This window comes from Lichenostomus cassidix, chromosome 12, assembly GCF_008360975.1.
Source record: "Lichenostomus cassidix isolate B80296 chromosome 12, HeHo_3.0, whole genome shotgun sequence".
In the NCBI taxonomy this organism is placed as follows: domain Eukaryota; kingdom Metazoa; phylum Chordata; class Aves; order Passeriformes; family Meliphagidae; genus Lichenostomus; species Lichenostomus cassidix.
Window position 1 is genome coordinate 8,694,038 of NC_139493.1, and position 21,592 is coordinate 8,715,629.

A 21,592-nucleotide genomic window follows, 5' to 3' on the forward strand; every position below is an offset into this window, starting at 1 on the left:
GGATAGCAGGCAGCAGAGGCAAGTGGAGTTCAGAGAGTTTAATGAGCGCAGGACAAACCCCGATCCCCCCCATCCCCCCACCCCCCCAGTGCTTGGCCTGGCCCACACCCCCAGGCCAGGGCCCCCACAACACCCTAGTCGACTTCTTCCATGCTGCTGTAGGAGGGGGCTGGGCGCTCGGCGGGGCTGGCGAAACGCTCGGGGAGGCCTTCCGCAGCCAGCGGCGGGGCTCCTTCGGGGGCCAGGCCAGATCCAAACGGCACCGGGGGCAGTCCCTGCAAGCAGAAGGTGGGCATGAGAGGGAGACTTGCACCCTGCCCACCCATCTCCCTCCCTGCTCCCAGGGGGCTGGAGGAGTGCCTGGGGGGACACAGCCCCTCAGGGTAGGGACACCACATGCAGCATGTGCAGCCCCTGGGTTTAGAAAGCAGAAGCTGGCAGCAAACCCCCAGGCAGGGCAGAAGGAAGCAGCCCCTCCGGCCCAGCAGGAGAGCCAGGCCACAGCACACTCCTGCTGCAGATTCACTCAGCCAGTGCCAGTCGGAGCAGCACCCTGCACCCCAGCACGGGCGGCAGCAACGGGCCACGGGCAGGCTGCCAGCGCCTGCCAGAGGTCTGAGGAACAGTGCAGGGCCAGAGGGGATTTCCAGGGCTGAGAGCACCTTGTCGGGCCTCGCTGCCGGCCACCCACCGCCACTGAGGGCAGGCAGGTGCAGGCAGCAGCCTGTGGGCCCCAACCCTGGGGCGCCAGTGCCAGCACCAGCTGGAGCAGAGGTCAGCCCACCGGCGCCGGGCACTGACTCAGCCCCACGAGGCCCGTGCTGTGGGTGAGTGGGGGAAGCTGCTGAGACCCAGGGCTGTAGACAATGAGGCGACTGTTCCAGGACAGGCACCTCATGACTACGGCACAGCCCTGCCGGGCTCCCCTGCTGGAAACCTGCTTGGGAGGAGAGTAAACCCCAGCACGTGGAGGAGGGGAGTGGGACAGAGGTAGGGGGAGTCCAGCTCAAGCCTCAGCCAAAAATGCAGACGAACCCCTTCACTGCCAAGCATCCCTCCCGAGCCAGCTGAGGGCAGTGCCAGCAGAACAGCAGCAGAGAAGGAAAAGTCACAGGGCTCTGAAGTCACCTCTCACACCCAAATACGCCAGAGCTGTCTGAGCCACGCTCAGCCAAGGGCAACACGTCTCAATGTCAGACACCGTTGGAGCTAAAGCCTGTGCCCCAGCCCCAGGGGACTGCCTGCTCCTGGCCCTGCTGGGCTCCCCAGGCCCTGCACGTGTCCCGCGAGGCTACCACTCCACAGCTGGGACTCGAGCCCAGCCTGTGCCCCACGGCATGGGCAGGCAAAGCTCTCCCTGAGCCTGCTGCCACAAAGCGTGCACCAGGCACCCAGCAAAGCCCAAGGGCTGGTCCTGGTGCCAGCTGGGTCACAGAGTGGCCTCAGGTGACCCCAGTGTGGAGTCCTCGCCTCTGTGTGGGAGTCCCAGCATGCAGAAAGGAATGCTGCATCTCTTTGGAAAACCTGGCTTTATTAATTCACCAAGGTCATACCTGTGCTGCCTGGCCCCATGCCTGTCCCACAGCATGGGCAGCTGGTACCCTCACAAATGAGGTGCTGCACCAACTTCCCCAGATCCTGCCAGCACATAGCCCCATGGACTGGTGGAAGGCAGTGGCCCACAGAGATGAGTGCTCATCGTGGGCACCCCAGTCTGTATTGCCAGGCTCCCCAGCAGCTGTCTGGGGCTAAGCAGGGAAGCACAAAAGCCCTTGGTGACAAGCCTGTCCAGCCCCAGCACAGGAGTGGCAGCACACACAACTCCCAGTGCAGCTGGCACCAGGCAGCTGGCACCAGGATGCTCAGCAGGAGGCTGGCAGGACAGACTGGGCTGGCCAAGGACCATGGGTCACGCCAGCCCTAGGGGAGCTGAAGGCTCCTGCAGCAGCACAGCTGAGAGAGACGGCCAGCCAGGGCCCAGGTCAGGGCATCTTGCCCTTGGTGCAACCTCCCGACAGGTCTCCACTTCCTTCTTGGGAGCCAAGCAGAGATGGTTGATGTGCCCGTGGGGCTCTCAGGTCCCAGCTGCACTGCAACAGCAACATCTCTTCTTGAGCAGCAGGTCGCCATGAGATCTGCCCCACTCTCAGTGGGCAGCAAGGAAGGGCAAAGCAGCTCCTGGTTCTGGGCCACGCCTTGGCAAGGCAGCAGGCTGGCCACACAGACCTGCCAGCTGGCACAGGAGATGCCAGAGCAGACAGGCAGGAGCCGACAGCCCCATGCTTCCCTTGGCGAGTCCTTCCCGGCTTTTTCTGTCCTGCTGCCCGATGTCTTCGTCTCATAGCGTCCTAGGACGGCGCGTGCCCTGGCGGCCCTGCTACCACAGCTGGCCACGTGCCTGTGCCTATCTCCAGCGGGGCTGGTAAATGAGCGGGTAGAAGACATTCAGGAAGAGAGCCACAATTGCGGCCGTGGTGGCCAGGACAAAGTATCTGACGCAGCCTTCATCTGGATGCTGGGGGGTGCCTGGACTCCGCTTCTGGCCACGGGGCCTCCAGGAGTTTCTTGCAGGCCTTTGGGGCGTCTCAAGCTGCAGCTCTTGTTCTTCAGCCTCCAGTTCCTGCCAGATCAGAGAAGCCTGCGATGTGGAAACCTGCGTCAGCACTTGGAGAACACAACGGGCAACACCCCTCGCCATCCCCCGGGGCAGGTGGCTGCCTGCAAGCCCAGCCCCGTGCCCAGCCAGCCCGCCTCCCCATGCAGCACCGTCGCGGTCGCGCCCGCCCCCGCGGCTCTTCAGGGTGTCCGGTGTGTGGGGCTCTGGTGCGTGGCTCTGTGGGAGGGAGCGTGGGCAGCTGCTGGGCAGGGTCTTCATAGGACTGCAGGGAGTGAAGCCGGCAGCTGGATCCCGACGGAGCAGATCCACTTGCATTGGTGGGTCCAGGCGGCAAGGGAGCAGGCAGCAGCCAATCACAGCCCAGCTTCTGTGATCCCAACAGGATCTTTCAGACGACAGCCGATCCAGAGCCAGCTGGAGCAGCAGGAGCAAGAGGCGCAGTGCCAGTATAGCCAGTCACAGCTCTGCTTTGGTGGGCAGGAATGCTCTGACAACCAACTGTAGCCCAGCTTCCAGAAGGATTATTCGCAGGCAGCCAATCACAGCTTGGCCCTTCATGACGGTGATCATGCAGAGCAGCCAGTCAGGGCGCAGGTATCTGGAGGGCACCCAGTGCCAGGGAAGGTGCAGGTGGTCCAGGGTGCTTGGGGACCTGCTGAGCCCCACTGGGATCCAATGCATCCCATTGCTGCAGGGGAACTGGTGCTGCCAGGGGTCCAATGAGCCCCAGTTGCATAGAGCAACCCGATGAACCCCAGTGCCATGGGGCACAGTCAGTGCCAGCTCGGCCCCCTGAGGTTCTCACCACCAGTGTGTGAAAAGCAGTGCAGCTTTCTCGTTGCCCAGGCTGCCCCCAGTGAGTGGAGCTGCTCCAGAACACACACGGCCTCCCCCAGGACAGGAACAGCCCAGGTAGGCAGACACCAACATGTCAGATAGCCCCCCTGGCCTCAGAGACAGACAGCTCCTGTCTCCAGGCAAGAGAACAGAGCTGGGATGCCTAACCAGCACAGGGCCAAGGGCAGCATGAGCCAGAGGGGCAGGGAGGCCAGGCCAGAAGGGCCCCTTGGGGCACACACGTGCAGTCATGCTTGAGATGAGCTGAGCATTGTCCCTCAGACCCTGTGGGGCCGCAGAGGTGCTGAGCACGGCGGGAAAGTCTGCAACACAACGATGCAGGGGGACTAACCAGGTGGGCACCGCACTGTGCCGCAGCCTCAGCCTTCCTGTCTGACTTTCACACGAAGATCAGTGCAACCATTTCCTACCACTGCATGCCGAACGCACCCTGCTGCCTGGCCCACCCCCAATCCGTCCCTCCCTCCCAGGCCACCCAGTAACAGAGCTCACTCTGGCAGGTTTCTCTACATCACCCTGTGAAGGCTGCCAGGCCTCTGGCTCAGCACTGGCATTTGCCTTTTTTGCACTTGGCTTGGCCCTCAGCTGGGCCCCAGCAGAAAAGTGTCCCCCACCCTGCCTCGAAGGCAGCTCCAGAGGGCAAGTTCTCACTGCTCCCTGGCACAACCAGATCCTACTGCACCACTCACAACCCTCCTCCAGTGCAGACCCTGTCGAGGCTGGGCCCCTTCTTCCTCTTTCAGTGCTCTCCCACCAGCACTCCCAGACTGATGACAAAAACCAGCTCTCCTGTGAACCCTCAGGACAGGGACTGTCCCAAGCTCACAGTGAGAACATGGCAAGCCAGGCTCCAATGCCCAGCCAGCACAAGCTCCTTGGTATCAAAGGGGTGCAGGCACTGCACCACAGATGTGCCAGGCTCTGTGGGTGCAGGCAAAGACGAGCAGGGCTCTGCATGTAGGCACCTGAGCACATTTCAAGACTCTATGGCTCCAATAGTGCCGAAATGGACGCAAGCGCTCACCTGGCTGGCGGCAGCTTCAGCAGAGGGGGTGCGCTCGGTGCGGTGGTCTGAGGGATGCCCTGGCAGGGGTCTCTCCACGGGAGAGTTCCTCCGGCGGTAGAAGAGGACATATGCGTATCTGGTCACCACCTGGCTCTCATCCACAGTGGTGACTGTGCTGTCGTCGAAGAGCCGCCAGCCTGAGAAAGGGCAAGGGTTAAGCAAGCAGACAAGTCACAGATGCAGGGGCAGGGGGGTGGTGAGGGTGGCAGATCCTCACCCACGTCACTGCGCTGGCTGTTCTTGTCGTTGGGCAGGCGGGCGTACGCTGTGTAGTGCCCTCCAATCATGCCTCCATAGTGGTTAATCACAGCGTACAGGTCATACATAGGCAGCTGCTGCTCACCCTTTCGACCAATGCAGAACTTGCTCAGGTCCAGGCTCCTGTGGAGAGACACAGTGATCGTCAAGGGCGATCAGTGTTACGCAGGCTGGGCTGCAGGTCAGCACAACAGTGCCAGCCCAGGCAGTGCCAGCCCAGGCAGTGCCAACCCAGGCACATTGTCCCCAAGGCTCTCACCGGACAGGAAAGTCCACCATGTCATTGATCTTGTCCCTCCAAATAAAGCTACGGAACGAGAAGCGCTTGAGCTGGATGATGAGGACGTTGGGCAGCCGCCACAGCATCAGCTGCTTGGAAGCCTCACGGTGCTGCTTGCACTTGGGGCAGTACCTGGAGGAAGAGTGTGCTCGTTACTGGCATGGGGACAGTCTCAGTCCTTGCAGCCCAGCTCAGCCTCAGGGTCCCCACATGCAGAGCTGGCAGAGGGGATGTGGGAGGGCTCAGCCTCCTCTGCCAAGGGCAGGGCAGCATAGTCCTGCAGAGAACTAGCTTTGCTCCCTGCTAGCTTAGCCCTTCCCAGTGCACAGCAAAGGCCAGCCCATCATTCCTGGCTGCCAGTAGAAACAGCGTGCAGGCCCAGGCAGCTCCTGGGAAACTCCCGCTGCTGCCTGGGCCCGTGGGCTGGAACCCACCCTGCCGCCTTCCTCACCACGCTTCCTCTGGGGCCAGGACTTCAGGCTTGGTGAAGAGATTGAGGCACTGCTCTAGGGTGAAGTGGCCAGCCCGGGCTGCTTCGCTGGCTGAGCCTGGGTCCTCCACACACTCCAACTCCTTGGATTCTACCAACACGAATTCCTTGAGGCGCTCATTGTTCTTCCACACCAGGGCAAGGGAGCAGTCATCTGTCAGATCCAGGGGTGTGTCACCTGCAAAGGGGGACAGACCTCACACATGTACCCCACCAGGCTGGACCAGGCCGCCTTGCTGGAGCAATCTTGCCCATCCCAGTTAGATACAGAGATCACACAGTGCAGCCAGAAAGGGACAGGTGTCCCCTGGCCAGGTTCACCATGCTGGGGCAGCAGATCCCCTCAGCCTGCAGGGCGCAACACTGGCACAACCCTCTCCTCAGTAGCACCCACACAACCCGCACTGGGTGTGGGCATCCCATTCAAACAAAGACGTGACCCAGAGATCACAGACCCTCTGAGAATACACGAGGTTGGAAGGAATTGGCCTATTTGCTGAGGAGAGCAGGAATGTCATGCCCAAAATGAGCTTCTACGCAGAGGCTCTGTGCAGCAGAGTCCCTCCCTCCCATCAGATGCAGCTTTTAGTGTCCAGTGTGAGCCACCATCACACCTGGGTTCACCTCGTGCCAGGCAGGCTCTGGCATCCTGGCCAGGCAGATTCACTACCCTGCCAGAGGCTGTAAGGGATTAAGGTGGCACTTTACAGGGCTCTGGCTCACCTTTATCTTCCAGCTTGTGCTCTCGGTTGGCAGCGTCGATCTTAGTGATGTAGAACTGTGTGGCGCGGGCACTCAGTGAGTCTGGAGTGTGTTGGTACCCAGGGATGGCAGCTGTGAACAGGCAGGGACAGATCTGTGGTGGCACTGCCTGTCTGCCCTGCGTAGGGGCCAAGAATTTGCAGCGCCCCCACCCCCACCTCACATGCTACGGCCTTGAAGGGACACAACCACGTGCCCCGTGTCCTTGACTATTTTTAGCAGGCGCCTGCCCCTGGCAAGCTGTGCTCCTCTGCCTGCCTTGCCCCTTCACTGCACATTGCTGCCATCCTGAGACGAGTGTCTGGAAACGTGACAGCCAGGCAGCCGAGCGCGAGAGGCTGGTCCCATGCAGCTGAGTCAGAGCAAGGGAAGTGCTTTGCTCATAGCCCCCAGGGGCTCAGCCTGCACCAGCTCTGTCCTGCTCCCACGGGACTCAAGGCTTCTGCCAGCCCCTGCATTCCCACCCCTCCCACAGGAACACAGCACTCCAGCCTCTCTCCTCATCAGGTCTCTGTTCTACACCCTGGGCCTTGCCAGGGCAAGGCACAGCGTGGGTAGGTAGGCATTTCAGGTGAGGCAGCACTGCCAAAACAAAGCTCCCAGGGCCTCATCTGTGTTCCCAAGAGTCTCTGGACCAAGCTCACAAAGGGAGAAGAGATGCTGTGGTGGGAGGTCACCCCAAGGAGGCAGAACTGCCCGAGCTCCTGGCACAGACACAGCTAGCACTACAGCACCTCTTACCTTCTGGCTTGAGGGCTCTCTCATAGGACGGCTCCTTCTCACAACAGCTGTCACCCTGTGACTCCATGTGCTCAGAGAACCCCGAATCCAAGCTCAGCAGGGAACTCCTGGCTGTCAGGACCTTGCTCCGGACAGTAGTAGTATCCCCCATCTCTGGGTGCAGCTCAGGCACAGCTGGCGAGAGTGGGGGCTCCTGCAGGAGGCTGGATGCCCTGTCCCCATCCCCCAGCTCGGGGGTGGAGGTGGCTGCTGCACAGCTGCTCTTGGCCAGGGGCTCCAGCTTGTCTGAGTGCAGAGGCTGCAGGCCCTGCTCCGGTGACATCCGGCCCAGCTGGAATGGAGGCTGGAACACGCTGACTGAGTACCTGGGCACAGAAGTGGGAGTTAGAGCTGGCCAGACACTGGGCTGAGCTCAGCTCCAGGATAGAAGGGCCCTCCTTCCCTGGACTCTCACCTTGCATAGCCCTCCAGCAGCTGGGCCAGGCGGGCGTAGGTGAGGCGGGACTCAGGCACGCTGATGAGGAAGGGGAATCCAATGTTCTCGGGGCGGCACGACGCCTTGTGGTCTGGCCAGTGTGTTTTCTGACATGCCCTGTAACACATACAGCCCCTGCTGAACACAGCATCCTTAAACAGCTTGGGAAGGAGCAGTGCAGGGCCAGTCGAGTGCCCTGGGGACAAGGAGAGCACCAGGAGTTCAACTGGCTGCATCCCAAAGGGCAGATACATGCCAACTTCTCCCAGCAGGCAGAGCTCTCCCATCCAGCCCTTCACAGCAGGAGACCCTCCCTCCCTGCCAGGCATCAAGCCAACTCACACATTGCAGTAACCGACTCGATAGCACCTCGTGCAGCGCTTGAGCTTCTCATCCTCCGGCAGCTGCTTCTTTTGGCAGGCCGCACACTTGGCCACAGGGCCACTAGGCACCTGCGGACGCTGCAGGAAAAAAGACCCATTGGACAGGGAAGGGCACCTGGGCAGGACAACACAGCCTCGGTGGGCATCAGTGCTTGCTGTAGCTAATAGCCCTTGTGTGGAGCTCCACCCCTCCTGCTCAGTCCCCCTTACAGCTTAGCCTTCCTGCATCCCTCCCAGTAGTCCCAATATACCTTCTTACCTGCTGGACCTGAAGCTCCACCACACGCTCCTTGGCCAGCTCTGGGGATAGCACCTCAAAGCAGAGCAGCAGGTCTGTCGGCGAGACCGTGTCTAGTGAGTGGGACGGCAGGAACATGCGGTGGAAGTGATTCTTGATCACCTGCCAGGAAAGCAGTGGAGCATGGCCGTGTGAGGGCTGCCCCACACATCCTCTCCTCAGAGACACAGACCTCAGCCTCACAGTGGGCTGTGGGAAGAGCAGCAGCTCAAGGATGCTGCACTCAGCTCACACCTCACAAGGGAAAGATGGACATCCCAGGCCCTACTGCAGTGGCCCAACCCTCCAGAGAAGGGATCTGCCCAGCACTCTCACCTCTGCCAGGCGCAGGTTCTCTGGTTTCACGCGCACGCTGTGGGCCACTGAGTCAAGTACCTCCATGGCACTGGAGTTCTCCTTGCTGATACTCACGAGGAACTGGCACCGAGAAAGTACCGCATTAGTCACACCACACTAAGGCATGCAGGCCCTTACTTAACACAGGGCTTAGCCTGTTGGCACATGATCAACAGCCTGGGGCACCTCCAGGAGCCTTCTCAGGCTCCCTCCCCAGTGTAGAAGATATCCTTTACCTTGATGGGTTTCTTGTGTGGCTCCTTTGCAAAGTAATAGACAGTCAGCACCTTTTGCTTCTGTGGGAGGGGCACAGGGAGGTACAGGAAGGGGTCAAATGTAATAGACACCTGCAGATACAAAAGCACACTCAGTTGTGGAAAGTGCTTGTGGCTGAGCAGCAGATCCAGTGGACCCAAGATCCAGCCTTGACCTGTGCTCTCTGAAGGTCAGCAGCCTGCTTCTGCACAGCCAGGACAGGGACAGAACTTCCGGGGCTGCCCTACCTTGGAGCACACTGGGCACACAAGCTTGGATTTGTACTGGCCCTGGAAGAGGTCTACTATGAATGAGTCGTTCCTCATCTTGTGTCGTTGCCAAGCCTCCTCAGCTACCACCTGCAGGAAGAAAGGGCTTAGCACCTCACTAAACCACCCACGCTGCTCTCCAAGTGACTTTGGGGGAGGAATGCCCTCACCTCATCAGGCCTCCCATCTGAGTCAACAGTCTCTGTGTAGGGCTTATTCTGGATGCGGTTGAGGTCCTCATGCAGGCCATCAAGCAGGAAGGCCATGAACTCCTGAGCATCATGCTGGGCATAGCCAGTGAACTGGCTGGCCTTGCTGGCCACAATTGCCTGTGGGGAGCACTGTAGTCAGGGCTGGCCAAGAGATCCCTAGCAACAATGCCTGCCCCATGCACAAACCCTGTCTGCACACACCCACAGTGTGTGGCACTTGCAGGGCAGCCACATGCCCACAGAGAAATGCTGGGGACCCACAGCAGCTCCTGCTGAGCACCAGTGCCAGGGGCCCTACCTTCAGTTTAGACGGCTGGAAGGCATGGTGTGTGCCCTTCCACAGTGCTCTGAGCAGCATGGCAAAGCCAATGGCCAGGCGTCCCCCTGTCCCCAGTGGGTTGTTGTAGTTGATTTCTGACTCAAAGGACCGATCTGTAAGAAATGCAGGAGCTCAGGGTGGCTGCTGGCTGCACCATCAGAGTGGCCAAGCTCTGCTGGGATCCCAGTGTGGGCTCACCATGGAAGTAGTCACGCAGTTCCCGGGTGTTGGACAGGGACTGGATGACACTGTTCATGAAGCAGGTATTGCCCAAATTCACCAGCCCTGTGAAGCCGGGCATGCAGACCTTCTTCTTCTCATCCTCGTCCTCATCATCCTCCACGCTCTCGGCACTCACTGGGCTGTGTGTCATCGGTGGCACCATACATGTCGGTTTGGGCTGCCAAAGCAGAGGCAGGTGTGAGGGTGCTGTGCTCAGAGGGTCGCTCTGGGAACACCAGAGGAACTCAAAAGCCCAAGAAACCCCTCAGAGAGAGCTGGAGCCATCACACCATCTCCCATTCAGACTGGGACAGACAGGCCAACGGCTGCCCCAAATCCTGCCAACTATGATTGAGGGGCACCGCCTCCTCCTCCAGGAATACTCTGCAAGTCCCCAGAGACAGGCACTGAGGAGGTGTCCCTATTTCCCCTATCCAGGTCAGATCCAGTGTGGCCACACTCACCGAAGGAATGTGTGGCTCTTGCTTCACTGCCACGTGCTCTGGGGCTGTACGGGCTGCCACGCCATCCAGAGCCCCATCTTCCACACGCGGCTTCTCTTTGTCACTGGTTCGGGCCTCTTCCTTGCTGGACAGGGGGTGCTGGTTACTGCCAGGAGGGTTCTTATCCAGAGGGGTAGGGCCTGTAGGCATGGCAACCTTTGCACCACCCACTGCACCTTAAAAAGGGGGAAGGGTGGGCCTGTGGTTAGCAGCACCACGCGCTGCCCACAGCGGGGCTGAACTGCTCCGTCCACACTTGCACACAGGCTCTCTCCTAGCCCTCTTCCCCATGAGCAAGGGGAACAGCAGCGCCCTTCCCCTATCACTTGGCTCACACCCTGCCTCACATCCCTCCCACCTGCACCCACTCAGTCCCTCTCCTTCCCCACAATCCCATGCTGGAGGATCTGGCACCAACCGGCAGCTGCCAGTGGTAAGGAGGGCCCGTGCCCCTCTGGGGTGCAGCAGGCAGGCAGGACAAGAAAGCAGGGTGCAGACCTCGTGTGGCTGGAGCCTCCAGCCCCCCCCAGCGCTGGCTCTGGCGTTTCTTCAGGCAGACATCGATGCGAGATACTGTGAAGTTGTATGTGCACTGGTCCGGCTCAATAAGGTTCCTGCAAGGCATGCAGCAAGTCAGAGATGCCCCAGACCTCACAGCAGCCTCAGACATGCCAAAGCCTTTGCAAGGCTGAGCCATGGCCTCCAGGCAGTAGGGACCCTGCTAGCACTAATCCTGAGGCAGCCCTGGCAAAGCAGGGTGGAAACCCTCGAGTCAGGCCACACTGATGGCCCCTTTCCTGACAGATCCATTCTGCTTGGCTCCCTCCTGCTGCACATCCCACCCAAAGGGCACACAGGCTGGTCTGGTTCTGTCCCCAAGAGCTCTAGAACAGGCTGAGGGGAAATGCAGGCAAGAAGATACTGGAATTTCCTCCCCTGCAAGCCAGCACATAGTTAAGGTAGACCAGGCTCAGGGCACTAGTGCAGCACGATCTAAGTGAAACCTCCAGATGCAGAAATGAGCATTCCCTGCACAGAACCACCAGCTGGGACTGGCTCCTGCTCCAGCTCTGCACTCTCACCTCCCTTGCCCTGGTGTGAGTTAGAAGGACAAGACTCATACCTGAGCTTCACCTGCCACCGGAACACCGTGTGGGGCCCACAACCAGGATGAAGACGAAGGAAGTTTGTATCACTGCAGAGAAACTGGGAGTGAGCAGAGGTGAACAAACAAGTAGCCCAGCTGCAATCAGGAGCTCTGCAGCAGCCTGGCATCATCCCGAGGAAAACTTGTACCTCGTCTGGAACACTAGTGTGAAGTCTTGTTCCCGGAACAACACCTTGGATGTCTCCTTGTGGATCTCCTTCACATAGACATGCACCACCACCAGATCATTGCCCTTCTCGTATGAGTCATTCTTGACAAAGGTCAGGCTTACAAAAGGCTCTGGCTCTGAGCAAGGAAAGCCATGGAGAGAGAGGTTATCTTCCTTGCATGCTGAGGCTGCAAGCTGACCCAGGAAAGGTCCTGAGCAGATGGACCTTCCTGAATAGACTCACCCCATGGGCTCCGGCCACTCACCATCAGCTGCTGCTTCCAGAGCCACGTCATCCTTGGACCAGTCCCTCTTCTCACCGTCTCTGCCCATGGGAGGGGTGGCCACTGGGATGGCCTTAGAGCTCTCTCCCAGGACAGGCGGGCAATCCCGGCTCCGCAAGGCCTCAGCAGGGCTGCCTGGTTGCAGGACTCTCTTCTCAACACAGGTGGCAACACGGTGGGGGAACACCTCTGTGGTAGCCGCAAGAGGTGGCATCTCCACTGGAACAGTCTCCTTGGCCAAAACCACAGCCTTTCAATACAGAAGGACACAGTGAAACACAGACACTGTCACCCCTGAGCTGCCCTTGCCCACCCACTGTGGCTCCTGCCAGCCAGTCAGGCACAGCTCCACAAAACCCACGTCCCTGCACATCCTATGCCTAGCTCACCCCCATTAACACCACAGCCCAGCACTGCAGGGTGCTCACTTCACCCTCTCCTCCACCACAGGTCCTCCTGTGAGCCCTCAGCATCCTGGAGCCCACCTCATTGGCAGGGATGGGTCCTGCATCCCCTGCACAGGGGCAGAGGAAACAGGGGTACCCTGTCCAGCCAGGTCCCCAGGTACCTTCTCCAGCGGCAGTGCGAGGTCTGCAAGGGCCGCGGGCGCATCGACCTGGCTGGCTCTGCCGTTGCGGCGGCTGCCAGCCCTCCCACTGTGCCCTTTGCTGGGCTCTGTGTTCCCGGTGACTCTGGCATTCGGCTCCTCTTCAGCGGGAGCCACTTTGAGGTATACTGCCCGCTTGGCGCTGGGGCCACTCTGTGTCCCTGGGCTGGCTGGGCTTTTCCCTCCCAGGGCCTCGCTTCTTCCTGGAGCACGCTTGGGGTTGGATGGCTCCCGCCGGGATCTTGGTAGCTCTGTGCCTTCAGTCCTCGGCTCCTCAGGGGTCAACTCTGCAGAAGCAGCCTTCTCTTTCCCATTCTCCCAGCATGTGGCCCCTTTGGACAGTTCTTTGGATCCGTCTTTCTTTTTTTTCTGTAAAAAACCATGCAGCACAGTTGGAAATGTATTCAGGTAGCAGCATCTTTCAGGCTCTTCATCAGCCCCTCACCTTCATTCCCCCTTCCCAGACTGCACCAGGTCTCTACTCCAGAACCTGGAGATGCATGGCAGGCAGAAACAGTGGTACGACTCCCTGGGACAGTAGCAGATGGCTCATGCAGCACGTGGATGCAGGATGTGCCCCACATTGCTTCCTAGGCAGCTCAACAGCAGGAAGCTCAGAGCTCACCCCAGCTCCCTGGGCCTCCATGAGCTCCCTTAAAAAGCAGATCATTCCCTCCTCACCAGAAGTGAAGACCAGTTATGGAGTGGGATCTTCTTCTGAAGCACAAGCTGTAGAAAGTTGCCCTTCTTGCACTGGATCTTGCTGCAGGAGCCCTCGATCTCCTCATAGAATTGACAGCTCCACTGGCGCCCGTCTGTAAAGCAGAGGGGAACCACTACCTCAGGCAGTGCTCCAGGCAGCTGTCACCTAACCCACAGCCCCCTTTCACCTGCCCTCAGGATGAAGGAAGCACTCATTCAGAGCCAAGAAGGCTGCAGGCAGGCTGCCACCATACCCCAGGAGCCTTGCAGGGCTCCAGCCAGCTTCCCTGAATTTGCTTTGTACATCTGGCTGGCCTCCTTCCCAGAGGGAAGGCCCTGGGCCTCCCTGCTCTCAGGGGCACAGTCACTTTTCCAAAGGATACCCAGGACTGACTCAGCCATCCCAGCAAGCAGGGGATAGAGACGCACTGGCGCGACAGTGGGCACTCGTTCACTTGGCACAGAGGCCAGCTCCTGCCCTCCCCAGCTCTACATTGCTCTCCTATCAGCCCTGTCTGCTGCCCGAGGCTGTGCCAGCTGACAGCAGGGCATTGCCTCTGCAGGAAAAGTTTGATGCCTGCCTGCATCAACCCCGTGCTTGGCCCAGAGCTGTGCCAAGTCCCAACAGAGAAATGCCTGCAGCAGTTGCTCCATTTCCATACCTGGTAGTTTGAGCACACAGTCTGTGTCAGTGAAAGCAGCATCTACATCCTCCACCTTCAGAGCTCCACTGCCCAAGTTCAACTTTATGATGATCTCATCGGAATTCTGCTTCCAGTCCAGCAGCAGCTCTAGGAAAAGGGAGGGAAGTGTCACCCACTTGCTAGGGAATGAGCCTGAAGTGCCCACTCCTTGGCTGGGGAACACGAGCCTGAACACACACACAGTTAAAGAGGTCAGTGCAGGGAACACAGATCATGACAATTAAATGGGACCTGCCCTCATCAGATAGGCCATAAAAAAGAGCACATGTTGCAGCAGGGCAGATGAATCCCAGTGGGAACCAGAGAGATCAGCGCTGCTCTTGGCATTGCCACAAGCAGCAGTGGCAGCTGGGAAGAAGGGGTGGCTCCTGCCAACGACAAAGCAATTACTGCTTTCCCAAGGAACGAGGAAGCCACAGAATTACTCTCGGGGATTTAAGTGGACTCTGACCACAATCAGAAATTGCCACTTCCCCTTTGCATATGCAAACCAAGCAGCCCAGCTGCAACCACCAAAGCACTGTACTCCTGCCAGGTAAGCATGGCTAACACGGCTGAAACATGGACAGACAGGCCAGCCAGGGAAGTATGCTGCAACTGGGGAGAAAAGAGTGCAGCGGTGATACTCTGTTGCAGGCAGAACTTCCACTGTGTGCCTGCCAGGCTCCAGGTGTGGCCCTGTGGTGCCCTGAAGTCTTCAAGGCAAAAATGTGATTCAATCATCTTGATTTCACTCTGGTTTGTTCTACCCCTGGGGCATGAGAATGTCATATTCTGCCCTCAAAGCAGGCCTGGGCTGGGACAGAAACCAGGCAGTGCTGCCGACAAGGTGAGATAGCTTGGGATCTTCCCAGCCCAGCATGATGTCCTGCCCAGAAAGAAGCAGAGCAGGTGTCAGCAGTGAGGTGTCCCAGTGGCACCATGACACCTGAGTTGCAAGCAGCCTGTCACATGCCCAGGGCCTCTTCCTCGCAGACAGCCCTTCCCAGCCATGTGCACCTTTCTCCACCCTTGGGAAGGCCACATCCTGTTAAGATAAACACTGAGGCAAGGGAGTGCTCAGGTTAGCTCTGCTCAATGCCAGAGCATGGGACAACAACAAGGTGAGAGCTTCAGATCCCTTGGCAAGGGCACTCCATGGCCATGCACTGACAGCTGGCGCACACCTCAACTTACCCTCCTCTGAGTCCTTCTCCTGGGCAGTCTCAGCCTGCTCGAGCTCAGGGCGAGACACTGGTGGGCAGAGAAGCAGAGCGCAGGCAGGTCTGTCATTCTGTCACCTCACAACATAGGCCAGAACACTGATGCCCAAAACTTCACACTTCACCTCCTACCCTAAATGTGTCCAGGCCCTTTGTCCTGCATGTGTTGCTCATCTCCCTTCTCTGCTTTCTCACACTTCTCCTTTCCCAGAGGCCTGCCTGCAGCACCACTGCAAGTCAGCCCCAGGACAGCTGCTCTGGGCCATACCACCAGATCCCAGTCTAATCAATACCACAGTGGGAGCAACACAACAACACAGCACCATGTAGGCAGTGCTTTTTTGAGGCACATCTCATTGAGAAGCTTGTGATATCCAGGCTCAGCTGTGTGACCCAGCTCGGCACACCAGGTCCCAGCCCCCAGCCATATAGAGAAGTCCTGTCTTGATCTGACTGAAAGAACCTGGTGTTTGGTCGTGCTCAAACCAATTCTGCCGTGACCGGAGAAACACGTGGCCCACCTGCACTTTAACATTTCCATTCTGGCACAAGCTGCCAACATCCACTTCTGAAACTTCCTTCCAGATCAGGGTGGGAAACCAAACTGACCTGACACCTAATCCCTGCTCCCCAGAAAATTACCTCCAATAGCCATAAGTGTCTCCAGGCCTGCGCTACCCCTACAGGACAGTGAGCTCTGCCAGGCAAGGGACTCAAAGCGACAGCACCTTCTCCTGGAGCAGAGAAATAGTGGCAACAGAAACTGTGGTCTCTGCTCCAGAACAGGGAGAGGGCTGTCACTGCCTCCCTTGTCTGGCTACAAACCAGCAGAAAACCTCTAATGACCAGTACAGCCACTGATGCAAAGGTGCCAGTGGGGCTGGTAGTGTGAGAAGCATGGCAGTGACACTGCCTGGAGGATCTACAGCCCCTCTTGCAGAGGGGACAGGGGCAGCACAACCACCCCCAAGGAGTCCCCCACGTCAGAGGATGCAGAGTCAGGCCCTACCAGAGGTGCACTCCTGCCATGCGAGAGAAAGCGCAATGCGGTGCTCTGTACCATGGGACTTCGTATCGGGGACTGCGCCCGGCCGCCCTGGCACAGACCTCGCAAAGCACTCGATTACCTTGGCCTATAAAACACCCTGTGATTTTGAGGTTAGAACAATCATAACAGAGGAGGCACAGAAATCAAACAGCTTTCCAGAGCCACAGAAACTCTTACTGGCATCCTGCCTGCAGGCATTCCCTGCACCTGAAGCATCATTTTTGTCTAAGGATACATGGTAGTTACAGAAGAAATTACTCTACATTAACTATTTCACCTGAGCCACACCCTGCCCTGACTCAGAAGCTAAAGCAGCAGCCCCACCCGCAGGCCTTGCACACCCAGTCACTGCTTCACAACATCTGGCCTCAACAAACATAAGGGAAAGTTGCAGCGCTGCCTCTAGCTATAAGAGCATCCACACGTTTCAGTTCCACTCCTGCTGGATTGGGATGGATCACATCCAGTCAAAATCAGAGTCTAGAAACAGTCATCAAGGCCAGCTCTAGACTTTAGCTAAAAAGGCCACAGGCCCAACCTTCCTAACATTGCTGGGGCTAAGCAGTGCCCAAAGGAAGGAGGTTACAGGTCCAGGGAGGACACTGTGTCAAAGAAGATCCCACATCACACGGGTTACCATAAGCTGCAGGAAGCGATTAGTCAAATCTGCTAATCCTGCAGCAGATGGCTGTGAGGCTCCCAGGCTGCAGGGCTGAGACACCACAGGCCTGCTCACCACAGCGCTGCTGAGGGGCTCTCACCTTCCTTGCTTTCCTGATTGGCTCGATCCTTCTGCTTCTTCTTGTTGGCGGCATCATCCAAGCCCCGAGACACTCTCCTCTGGCCAGGGACATTCGTGCTGCTGGACATTTTCAGCCGTTTGGAGGACACAAACGGCCCGCCGGGGTCAGTAATGGAGTCTGGGTCAGGGGTGCGACGTTTTCTTCCTGGCCCAGCTATCTTGGCGACTCTCTGTGGTCAAACTCTCTGGCAAGGAAGTAGTGGCCTAAAGAGAGGAAAGAGCAAGCATGGCAGGAGGAGCAGGTGGAGAAGGCCCAACAGCATCAGGTTCCACTCTTTGCCCCAGGGCCAGCGCCCTTACATGACCTTCACCGTGGTGTTTATGGGAAGCCCCACGCAGCACTCAGTGAGGAAACCTACCTCATCACAGTTGCTACAATGCTTACTGCCAAAAGCATGGGCTTGTCAGAGCTCCCAGCATACAACCGGGGGTCTTCAGTATGTGGCACGCATTAAAAACCTGGAAAGCAAGTGTCATGCTCATGGCTCCCACTATAGCAACACTGGCCCAGAGCAGCCGCTGGTGCTAACAGCACCTGGAGGCACAGATGAGGGCAAGGAAACAAAGAGGCCTGGATCTGCAAAACTGAGCCTCCAGAGTCAACTGGGGGAGCCTGTCACACAGCTTGGAGCCACAGCTATTTCAGTCAAACAGTGCCCTATGTAACAGGGCCAGAATAGGAGCCAGTAACACCCTAAGAAGGAAGCAGGCCTGGGACAGGCATCTCCCATGACAGACGAGAGCAGAGCTCCCTGGCAAAAGGAGAGTTCCTCCCCCTTTGCCCACTAGCCGGGAGCTTAACCAGCATGACTGCACCTTGAATATTTATCTCCCAGACAGTTTACAGACAGCGTCAGCGGGGCCTGGCCTGGAAACAGGACACCTCTGCTCTTCGTGCCCCAGGAAGAGAGTGGGCTGAGCAGGGCACGTAAATTGCTCACCCCTGCCCTCTGAGACATGCCCTCCCTACAAAGCCAGCTCCCCTCCAGCGTTTGGGAGCTGCTGACCCAGGGGCTGGTCTGTTGCACTCATCAGTGTCACCCTGTGGTGTTCAGAGCTTTGAGAGAGGAGAGACGAAACAACCCATTGGAAACAGTCCTGTGGCAGCACAGACTCTTTCCCATGGGAATTTTCTCTTCTTCTTTCTGTGTTTTTATAAATAAAGATAAAGTTTTGATGTTATTGAAATGGTCTCTGGAAAGATAGGCAGTTCAAGCTTGGCCAATCGGCCTAAGGGGAGGTTTTGAATTGGCCCAAGCCAGACGACCTCTGAAAGTCTATATAAGCTCTAATATTAAATAATAAATTCAGATTTGTGCCACCTGAGACTCTACCTGGTTTTTCACTCCGCTAGCGGTTCAACAGCAACACAGTCCCATTGGAGGTGTCTCTGTGGAGGCAGTGAGAGCAGAGACCTGGGAAGGTTTCCTCCCTTGCTGCCCTGGCTGCACACCCTGACCCTGGCAGTGCTCACCAGCCTGCAGGGGTTTGCAGCAGGGAAACAGGCCCAGCTGCAGGGATCCTGCCCACCCCCGGGTGCCAGCTGCCTTCTGCAGCTCCCCGTGCACTGATTCACACACATCCCATGGCCCAGCTCCCATCTGAGGACACAGAGCCGAGCCCAACAGCATCTTGGCCTAGCCCAGCTCTACTGAGCCTCTCCCTCAGTGGGAGGCAAGCTGTGCCCTCTGGAACACCCTGTTCTGCCTTCACCCATGTACCACAGACCCCATACTCTGCGTGGGCACAGCCAGTGGCAGGAGGCACCTCCAAGGGAGGCACTCGGTCAGAGGGAGGACACTGGCAGCCCTGTGGTGCCCCCCCTCCACCATGTTGCCAGGGCATTTGTGTTCTAGAAACGTTCAGGGCAACAAATAGCCACAAATGAGGGGCTGTAGCCACAGAGAGGGACCCCAGAGAGCAAAACAGCCTGATCCTGCCTTCAGCTCTGGCAAAGCCAACCCTATGACAGGCGCTGCATCCAAACCACTTCTCTTCAGGCTAACCCACCCTCACAACCAAGAGCCACTGCAGCCAAGTGAAAAGCCAAATCCAGCTCGACTGGCACAGACAGCTCCTGCCACACACACTGGAGGGGCCCAAAGTGACCGAGACACCAGGATGCTGAACAGGGTCCAGCATCAGCCCCAAAGAACTTGAAAGAGCGTGGGAGGGCAGCAGTGTCATCCCCATGCTGCTACACACACTGGGCCTTTCCAGGATGTAGAAGCACTTCTGTCTCCAGAGGGAATGGGAAGGGCCCCACAGCAGGGAATGCGGCTGTTATTCGCCAGGTTAGGCCTCTGATGCCAGCTGCATGGTGTCACGCAGCTCCAGCCCCCACCGACACCCAAACAGGTCAGCTACAGATGCTTCCTGGTGTTGAAGAAGCTAACCCGAGCTCAGCAAACATGGGAATGCATTTTTTCGTGTACTTCTTTTGCCTCTTGGGTGAAAACCCCAGGAGGAATGGGATACAAGAAGCAGCAACTGCTTCGTGCAGGGCCAGGCGAGGCTCCATTACCTCCTTCCTGCACCTCCAAAGGGTAATTGCTGGGCACGGTGAAAGCACGCTCTGAGAAATGTCCTGGAGGGCTGAGAAAGGACAGGCCTCTGCCCAAGAAGGGATGAGGAAGAGAGACAGGGTTGCGTGCCTGCTTGTCACTCCTCCAGGAGAAGCCTGCTGCTCTCATGCCTCACTGAGGGCTCAACTCCCTCGGGTGCTCTGCCGACAGTTATTCCTCATGGCAGGCAGGAACCAAGGGGGCTGGAGCTCTGCCCATTCCAGCTGCCAGACTGATGCCAGCCTGAGGCTGCTGCAGGCACCTCAGGGTTTTGGAGGAGTGCAGGCAAAGCACAGGTTATTCAGGGATTCAAACAGGCAAATGGGAAACTTTCTGACTTCCTGCCACCAGGAAACACATATCCAGGCAGCATGTTCAGCCCCTGGGTGCACAGGGACACAGGTTTTGGCACTACTACTGTTGGCACGGTAGGAGTCACTGCAGGGGAGAGATGGCGAAAGGCCGTCCTGGCTGGATGCCAGGTGAACCTCTGGGAAGCACCTGATGAGTTGGGCACTCCTACAAAACCTTACTCAATCCCCTGAGGCAGGGAAGCCTGGCTATGCTGCTGCTGGGAGCAGAGGTGCCCCTCTGTTCTCTGCTCTCCCTGCCTTTGTGCTGTGATGTGTACCAGTTCCAGATGCCAGCTGGGGCTTTCTCCCAAGTTTGTCTTAACCCAGAGCAGTTTCCCAATCCAGCTCATGCTGAGACTGCAAACATTTTGACTGGCCAGAGGGAAGGGAGCAAGAGGCCAAGGAGAAGGGCCACCCCTCCCTGCAGCAGCACCAGACTAGGTGGGTGTTGGGTTTAAACACTTGGGAAGGACAGCAGAAGGTGCTCAAAGAGACTCAATTTGCACCCCATGTCTGGGGCAGGTTTAGCACTTGCCAGGAGAAGCTCCCTGATTCCCGCCCACTGCTCTCCCCACCAGTGCCCAAAGGCCTTTACAGGGGTAGCTGCAGAGGAGGTTGGCTATCCCAACAGTGTCATCTTTCCAGGGACTTTTGGATCCTCCATGTCCTAAATACAACCAACAGAAACACGTCCCACGTGCACACAAATACATTTGTCATCTTCAGTTTCTTGTTCCCCTGAGGGATCAGAAATCCCAAAGCTCAAGCCTGCCTTTTACTTCAGTTTTTGGGCATGCCTGACACACGGGTGGAGCCAGCGCAAGCACAGAGCCCTCTGGGGCAGCTACTCAACCCAGCACTGTCACACAAAATGTTTCCAACCCACGTGGAAATCACCGTGCCCCCAGCGCATCGTGACATCAGTGAGCCCTGAGCTGAGTGAGGAGCCCGGCAGGCCCAGCTCCCCATTCTGGGGACGATTACTGAATCATAGAACGGTTTGTGCTGGAAGGAGACCTTGAAGATCATCTAGTTCCAACCGGCCGGCCGGCCGTGGGCAGGGACAGTGCTGAGAGCGTCCAGAGAGCAGCCGGCGGCTCCTGGCCTAGCGGGCGCTGCTGCCCGGCCGCAGGCAGCGGGAGAGGGGAAAGCGACTGTGAGCGGTGTTTGTGTGAACGGTGTTCGTATGAACCGCCCCGCCGGGCAGAGCACGAGGTCACCGCGCCGGCTCCTGCCCGGGGCTGCCGCGCTCGGCCCGTCCTGCCCAGCTCCGCTCCCAGCCCCCGCCGCCCCACCTCCTGCCGCCCCGCATCCTCTTTCCACTCAGGCCCGTCACAGGCCGCCGCCATCCGCCGCCCGCCTCGCTCTCCGCTACCCCGGCCCCCGCGCCCGCGGGCCGCATCCCGGCCTCCCGCCGCCCCTGGGCCCTGCCCGCCACCGCGGCCCTCACCCCGCGCTGCCCGGGGCGCCGCTCGCCGTCCCCGGGCCCCGCCGCCGCCCCGGCCCGGCCGGCCCGGCCCGCCCCGCACTCACGGCCCCGCCCGCCGCTCCGGTCTGTTTGTGCCGCGCCGAAGTTCCGAGCGGGCCGACAACGGAGACAGGCCCGAGGCCGTGACGCACTTCCGGGAGCCGCCGGGCGCGCCCACGTGACGCGGAATGGAGGGGG

At 58.7% G+C, this 21,592-nt stretch overlaps 1 protein-coding gene across 10 annotated transcripts; it reads right to left on the reverse strand.

Annotated features, from left to right (window-relative positions):
• Positions 1-87: 87 nt before the first annotated feature.
• On the reverse strand, positions 88-21,572 carry USP19 (ubiquitin specific peptidase 19). Of its 10 annotated transcripts, none has more exons than XM_085072484.1 (28): positions 21,460-21,571; positions 17,369-17,468; positions 16,969-17,213; positions 15,134-15,190; positions 13,916-14,044; positions 13,233-13,366; positions 12,513-12,920; positions 11,927-12,194; positions 11,641-11,797; positions 11,468-11,539; positions 10,843-10,958; positions 10,306-10,520; positions 9,818-10,019; positions 9,599-9,732; positions 9,259-9,417; positions 9,068-9,178; positions 8,801-8,911; positions 8,544-8,645; positions 8,190-8,330; positions 7,890-8,008; positions 7,527-7,664; positions 7,073-7,437; positions 6,293-6,403; positions 5,531-5,747; positions 5,059-5,211; positions 4,759-4,922; positions 4,500-4,678; positions 88-275 (listed from the first exon to the last, which is right to left on the reverse strand). In XM_085072484.1, exons 3-28 carry the CDS (start codon positions 17,075-17,077, stop codon positions 135-137), a joined length of 4,212 nt encoding a protein of 1,403 aa, XP_084928610.1. In that variant the 5' UTR covers positions 17,078-17,213; positions 17,369-17,468; positions 21,460-21,571; the 3' UTR covers positions 88-134. The 10 variants fall into 10 exon arrangements, with proteins under 10 accessions (XP_084928610.1, XP_084928611.1, XP_084928608.1 ...); XM_085072482.1 differs by lacking the exon at positions 88-275 and adding an exon at positions 1,513-2,638 and having other exon boundaries at positions 10,306-10,484; positions 21,460-21,572; XM_085072480.1 differs by lacking the exon at positions 88-275 and adding an exon at positions 1,513-2,638 and having other exon boundaries at positions 10,306-10,514; positions 21,460-21,572.
• Positions 21,573-21,592: the final 20 nt, after the last annotated feature.